Source organism: Cynara cardunculus (genome assembly GCF_001531365.2).
Source record: "Cynara cardunculus var. scolymus isolate 2C chromosome LG 16, CcrdV1, whole genome shotgun sequence".
Lineage (NCBI taxonomy): Eukaryota > Viridiplantae > Streptophyta > Magnoliopsida > Asterales > Asteraceae > Cynara > Cynara cardunculus.
In genome coordinates this window covers 5,223,859-5,231,432 of record NC_037543.1, presented here as the reverse complement: position 1 = coordinate 5,231,432, position 7,574 = coordinate 5,223,859, and the positions used below count along the sequence as shown (strand labels likewise).

The 7,574-nt window shown below is 39.8% G+C and overlaps 1 protein-coding gene across 1 annotated transcript; it reads left to right on the top strand.

Annotated features, from left to right (window-relative positions):
* The first annotated feature begins 1,741 nt into the window (after nt 1-1,741).
* Nucleotides 1,742-2,731, top strand: LOC112529627 (putative receptor-like protein kinase At5g39000). The gene is made up of 2 exons (XM_025140954.1): nt 1,742-2,653; nt 2,699-2,731. Exons 1-2 carry the CDS (start codon nt 1,742-1,744, stop codon nt 2,729-2,731), a joined length of 945 nt encoding a protein of 314 aa, XP_024996722.1.
* The last annotated feature ends 4,843 nt before the right edge of the window (nt 2,732-7,574 follow it).

Genomic DNA, 7,574 nt, shown 5'->3' with positions numbered 1-7,574 from the left:
TAATTATTATATTTATAAAAAATTATATTATTAAACCAAAAAAAAAAGTTAATGAAATACACAAAAAATAAGAAATTTTAAATAGTTATTTGGTTTTAATATCCATAACTTTTTTATGATATATATTTATATTTTATTTAAAAATAAAAATATTAACATTTTATCAAAACCACATAAAATTATATTATAAAATTAACTAAAACAAAAATAAAAATAAAATATATATCATTACATTGTGCAACTACCCTACTTCCATCTTATGGATGGCAATGGGGCGGGGACCTCAATATTCGTCCCCATCCCCGAACCCACGTATGTGTCCCCGTCCCTGTCCCCGTCCCCGCCGGGGATTATGATCACATCCCCATCCCCATCCCCGTCCCCAACGGGGAACGGGGATCCCCAACGAGGAAACGGGAATTTTTTTTAAAAACAAAAAATTATTGAAATACACTAATATTAATATAAGATTTAAACAAGACCAAAAAGTTTAAACTAATATTATCAAAGTTAACGTCAAACGTACTAAAATTACATTGAGTAATATCCGAAAGGACCAAAACATATCAAGTAAATTTCCATACCATCTACCATCAACAGTGATAATTGCAAGTTTGCACAAGGAATAACATAGTGATATTTGGAATATAGCAATCAATCACCAATTCCATCTTTTTGACAAGTGCCAACTTCTTTTTATTTAGTTTATTATTTATACCTAAAATACATATTATTGTGATTGCAATTTGAAGGGCGGCTGCTGCTGTAGGCACATGATATCAACTGTCAACAAGAACCTAATTTGTACAAAAACCTAATTTGTAAAAGAAAGCAGACCAGCCACAATAATGTATTAATTTGGATHCAAAYMAAGGAACATATATAACAATTAACGTGGTAGTATAAAATGGTAGATGATTAATGGAAACCTACTACCAAAGTGGTAAAACTCTAGTTAAGGTAAACATTANAACATATATAACAATCATTATCAAAGTGGTAGTATAAAATGGTAGATGATTAATAGAAGACATACCTTTTAGATTTCAGAACTTGAATCTGTAGCCCAGTAGCCGGAGAGGGAGAGCCAGAAAGGGAGAACCGGAGTGGGAGTCGCTGTCGGCCTGTCGCCGTCGCCGTCGCCGGAGAGGGAGAGTCTGGTCGGGAGAAGGAGTCTCTAAGCGCCGTCCGTGTCGTACTCGTATACTAGGGAAGGAAATCGTACAATGACAATGAGGAGGGAGGATGCGGGAACCGGGAAGGAATAGGATTAGAAAATTGAAATTGTGAATTCGTACTCATGGACTGGACTAGAGGAAGGAGAAGATGCAATTTACTTTTTTTATTTCACAGCCCAAATTCATAAAAAACATATATATATATATATATATATATAAAACGGGTACGGGGCGGGGAGTGTTATACCCGTCCCCAGCTTGCGCCAAGCGGGGATCCCCGTTCCCGTCCCCGGGACCCGATTTTTCGGGGAATCCCCGTCCCCGACCGGGGCGGGTGGACCGGGTTACCCGACGGGTCGGGGTCCATTCCCATCCCTATTCCATCTTAAAAAAAAAAAAAAACTAGTCCCTTTCTCTGTAATTCACCCAAAACCTTCGTTCTTTCTTTTAGCGATGCTATTCTCCTTTCTTTCGTCGGCCACCATATCTCCACAAACCACCATCGCTCTCAATCCGTAGTTCTTTGGAGCTTTTACTTCTGTTTTTGTTCAACCATCAAAGCGATGTCTCATATAAAAGAGTTTGAACACCTCAAAGTACAACTAGAAGCTATACTATTAGCAACCAACAACTTAGCTGTTGAGAATTTCATTGGGAAAGGAGGATTTGGGAAAGTGTACAAGGGAGAAATCGACGTCCATTCCAAGGGCAAATCCATGGTTGCATTTAAACGTTTAGATCGTGCATTTGGGCAAGGAAACCCAGAGTTTTGGAAGGAAATCATGATGCTTTCCAGATGTAGACATGAAAATATCGTCTCTCTCTTAGGGTTTTGCGATGAGGGTGACGAGAAGATTCTCATTTACGAGTACGCATCTAAGAGAAGCCTCGACTTGTATCTCAACCGTGATGATTTATCATGGCTTCAACGCTTAAAGATATGCTTCGGGGCCGCTTGTGGACTAGCATATCTTCATAATCCTATCGAGGACCAACTTAGAGTATTGCATCGTGATATTAAAAGTTCCAACATCCTATTGGATGAAAACTGGAATGCCATGATCTCAGATTTCGGACTGTCCAAATTGGGTCCTATTAATCAAGAGTTCACATTTCTTATCTCCCAAACTGTAGGAACAGTCGGGTATTGCGACCCGCTGTATGCAGAGATGGGGTTCTTATCAAAAGAGTCGGATGTTTATTCCTTCGGTGTGGTGTTGTTTGAAGTATTGTGCGGGAGGTTGTGCTATAGAAACAACAATGATAGCGATAAGCTTTTAGCAGGATTGGCAAAAGAATGCTATGAACAAAACAGAGTAAATGATATTATTTATGGTAATATAAAGGATGATATAGATCCTAGTTCTTTGAAAGTGTTCACAACAATAGCTTATCGATGTTTGAAAAGAGACCATAAGGAACGTCCATTAATGACCGAGATCGTGAAAGCACTTGAAACTGCACTTCATTATCAAGTAAGTGGTTATTTTCTGTTAAAATTTCTGGGTTTGTGGTTACAGTCACTTGGACAGAATCTTGGGATGTGTATCTGATGCTCGTTCCAAATATAGTATTTTGATCCTTACATCCTTAGGTTGCATGAAATTTGTATTGGAATAATCCAAGATTTCACTTTGTTTCAAGGCAGAAACTCTAGTAGCCAACCGTAGGATTGCTTTATTTTATGTATGTATATATTAGGAGATATTATAGCAGTTAAGATAGATTACAGGTGGTTAGAGAAACGGTTATAAGTGCAGGAACTTATCTGTAGCAGCTGGTCATCGGTTGGTCCATCAGCTGATGCTGTCACTGATGGGCAGCAGCTGATGTTGCCGCTGATGCTCAGCAGATGAAGGTGCCTCTGAAACTGAAGGTTATCAACTGAAGCTGCCATTGAAGCCAATCAGCTGCCACTCCCATCGATGCTTTTGTTTCCACTGCCTTTGATGCCCATCAGATGCGGTTGTCACTGATGTAACTTGTGAAGGACTTAGAGCAGTAAAATAATGCCCCATGCAACCTCGCCAGGGGCGCTGTCCCTAGAACCCCACAAGGGGGTGCGCCCCCCTTGACTCCGCATATGGCAAACTAAGGTTCAAGGCGACATTTACAAGCGTACACTGCACACCACCAAACTTGTCTTACTATTCAACCTTTCTTCTATCTCAAACCGATCTCAAGTACACCAAAATGTTTGATGACACTAAAATCACCAACATTTTCTTCCTATATATACATTTGTTTTTAGTGATTATGTTAATCTAGTTTTTTTTCCACTCTAATAGAATGTTTGAGCAAATAGTTTGGACATGTCATAGGGTTCATTACTAGAATACTTCTTACAGTTAATTGATTCTTCGTAGAATGGAATTTGGTGGAATCAGAATCTATCATAGGAATTTGACTTTGGAGGAACTAGAATGGAATTTGACCATGCTTGTGGTTGGTAGGAACTGGAATGGAAGTTGACCATGCGTTTGGTTGGTAGGAATTGGAATGGAATCTCTCAAAAGAATTGGAATCTCCATCTTTGTTTGGGGAGGGTGTGTGGTAGCTGTGACAATCGTCGGGAGTTTAACAATTCCCACTTCCATTAATTTTGTGCAGAAAAAGATTGGTTTTCTGATTCTCATGCCCCCATACATCTCCTCAAAGCGGTAAATCTGATTATTCGAACCATAGACAACATGATTCGCACCATTCTAATCCATGCATCGTTACCTCCATCTTTTTGGAAATATGCATTATCCATTGCAGCTTACATTCTCAACATTCTTCCCACACATACCCTACACAACAAAACGCCAACCGAAATTCTTTATCAACAAATCCCCACATATGCCTACCTTCATACTTTTGGTGGCCATTGCTATCCAAATCTTTCCTCCACCACCCTTCACAAACTTGCCCCACGATCGACCCCTTGTGTCTTCTTGGGATTTCCCTCGAACCACTAGGGGTACCTATGCTTTGACCCTTCTACAAATAAAATCCTCATATCTCGTCATGTTACTTTTACGGAAACAATCTTTCCTTTCTCCACTATTCATAAATTCCAACCTAACGACTATGATTTTCTTGACTTCATTGATCTATCCCCCCATCTCACTCATGCTATACATGGCAATCCTACTCAACCTCCCTCCCCACTTCTATCGTCTCCACATCTACATCTCCACGTTCACCCACGGTCCCTTCACCCCCCCAACTATGGTTCCCACATCACTTTATCCTACGTCTTCATCTCTGCATACAGTCACCTCCTCACCTATACCATCCAATCTCTCCCTCCCTTCGTCCCCCGCACCCCCACATACATTACCCATCCCATGCAAACCCGAGCTAAAAGTAGCATTCACAAACCCAAAGTCTAGTTTAATCTTTCCACTCAAGCCATATTGCCCTTGACCCATATTGGAATTATGCCATGATTGACGAGTATGATGCTCTCATTATTCATTAAACAACACGTGTGGGATCTTGTCTCAAGACCGTTGGGTGGTGAACCTTATTCGTTGTATGTGGCTCTTTCGCCATACATCAGGGAAAATGGCGACCTTGAACATCAGAAGGCACGACTCGTTGTTAATGGGAAATCACAAGAGGTCGGGTGGATTGTGATGAGACATTTAGCCCAATGGCCAAACGGGCCACCATTTGTACCATCCTAAGCATTGCCATGGGACGTGACTGTTCAACTTGATGTGAAAAATGCATTTTTGCAGGGAACCTATAGGACACTGTTTTTATGCATCAACCACCCAGGTTCGTAAATCCGTCTACTCCAGGGCATGTGTGTCTACTTCGTAAGTCTCTTTACGACTTAAAACAAGCCCCAAGAGCTTGGTACCAACGATTTGCTAACTACCTTTTGCAGATTGGTTTCATATGCACCAAAAGTGACAACTCTCTTTTCATCTACTATCGCAGTACTGACACTGCCTACTTATTACTATATGTGGACGGCATTGTCCTCATGGCCTTTTCGGATAAACTAAAATCTGATTATTTAGGCCCTAAAAGCCGAGTTTGCCATGACTGATTTAGGCAAATTGAGTTACTTTTGGGGCATTTTCGTCACTGGAACACCACAAAGTATGTTTCTAAGTCAACAAAAACATGCCGAGGCAATCATTCACAGGGCCAAAAAGGCAAATTGCAATATCATGCCCACAACAGTTGACTCAAGTTCTAAACGCAGTGATCATGACGGCAATCTAGTGTCTCTATATTGCAGCCTTGTCAGTGCGCTACAATATCTCACATTCACTAGGCCGAAAATTGCCTATGCCGTACTACATGTATGTTTGTTCATGCATGCCTCTCAGGAGCCACATTTTAGCTCTCTTAAACGCATTATTCGTTATATCAAAGGAACGCTTGATCATGGATTACATATCTACCCCTCTACACCAAACCGCTTAATATCATACACGGACGCTGATTGGGGTGGATACCTCGACACATGCCGATCCACCTCAGGTTATTGTGTGTTTTATGGGCGATAACCTTATTTCATGGTCCGCTAAACGACATGCTACACTCTCACGATCAATCGTCGAGGCTAAATATCTTGGTGTTGCAAATGTCGTTGTTGAAACATGTTGGCAACGGAACCCCCTTCTTGAGCTCCAATGCCTCCTTCAAAGAGCGACTGTTGTTTACTGTGGCAATGCATCTACAGTGTACTTGTCCAGTAACCCAGTCCAAAATCAACGGACCAAACACATTGAGATGGACATACACTTTGTTCGTGAGAAGGTTACCTTGGGTCATGTTCGCATCCTACATGTTCCCTCCTCATACCAGTATGCAAACATTTTCTCCTCGACAACTTTTTCTCGACTTGAGGTCCAGTTTAAATGTTTGGCCTCCTCTCGCTCGAACTGCAGGGGTGGATAGGACCATATATTTATGATATATTTTTCATATTTTTTTTGGATATGTTATAGGAAATATTGTAATGATCTCCTTCCTATTTTACAATTTGTATTCTCCTTATATATTGTTGGAAATGAGAATGTGAGAGGCAAGGGATTCACACCAAACTTTAGTGGGATCTCAATGAAATCCTGGACTCTCAAATCCAGGAAATCCTTAAAACCAAACATGATATTGGAATGGAATTCAATTCCAAATCCCTCCAAATCCAATCCTACAAACCAAACGGGACCTAGCCTCCTACCAAAGAATTCCGACTCCCCTTTTTGTTTTCCCCACCACAAACTTTTAACAACTCATATCATTCTCCATTTGTATTCTCATCATCATTACTAATTACTAGTTCTTCTTCATCTTTTTTCACTTCCTTCTATTGTTCCATCCCCATATGTTGTTTCACTTTCTTCTTCTCATTTAATTTGTTCCTACAATTAGAACATCAACCATTTTTAATTTTGTATTCTTAATTCTCATAGTAAATTTTAGTTACAATCTTACACATGCACGAGCCATCATGTTAAAAGGAGACAGCCATGAAGCCTAGCAGAATTGGCCTGGCGTACTTGGTATAATACTACAGATTGGATGACCAAATGATATTGATTGTTTTTCTAGGACCACTTGTAGAACTATAAATTGTGACCACAATCTGTTATTCTTTTGTTCTTGAATCACTCGCACAAAATGGGGTTATCTGGATGATGATGATGATGATGATGAGGATGAGAGCTTGAGTTCTGATGTGTTACATTTTTGCCACATGAGCATTATAAGTTTTGTCAATCTATGTTTTCAGTAATCCGCTAGATCGTTGAACTAAGTAAACATTGAATTAGATTGTCATTTTTACAGGGAGCCGTTTCAACAAGGTCTTGTTAGCTTATTTTGTGTTTTGTGTACATTGCAGGCTAATAAAGAAAGTTGGGAGTTCTCTGATACAGTTGATTTCTTTCATCCTGAAGCATCAATGTGAGAGTAGTTTATTTATGTTATATTCATTATATGAGCCAACATGCATTTTTAATCTACCTGGCTTACTTGCACCTTTCTTCAGCCAAGGAATCTTATATCATTTAGGGTGCGTTTGGTGCGCAGACAGGACTGGACGGGACAGGACAGCTGTTCAACGTTTGGTAAGATAGGACAGGACAAGACAGAACATGCTAAAATGACCAATTTACCCCCAGCAAAATCGTTTCAATTGAATCAGGCGCAAACATGAATCAGAAAAACACAATTGCATCAATAGTCATAGTTAAGCTAGAACACAATTGAATCAGAAAAACACAATTGCATCAATAGTCATAGTTAAACATGAATCAGAAACACTAAATCGCCGAATTATAACAAGTTTAAGAAACCCTAAATCGACTTATGCAAAATCGAGAATGAAATCAGAAACCCTAAATCGAGTTATGCAAAATCGAGAATGAAATCAGAAACCCTAAATCG

What these genes read in the sequence shown, in the direction of transcription:
- LOC112529627 (XM_025140954.1), top strand. Translation starts at nt 1,742, where the DNA reads ATGTCTCATATAAAAGAGTTTGAACACCTCAAAGTACAACTAGAAGCT. An exon ending in AAACTGCACTTCATTATCAA is followed by an intron (nt 2,654 to 2,698) that starts GTAAGTGGTTAT and finishes TTGTGGTTACAG; the next exon opens with TCACTTGGACAGAATCTTGG.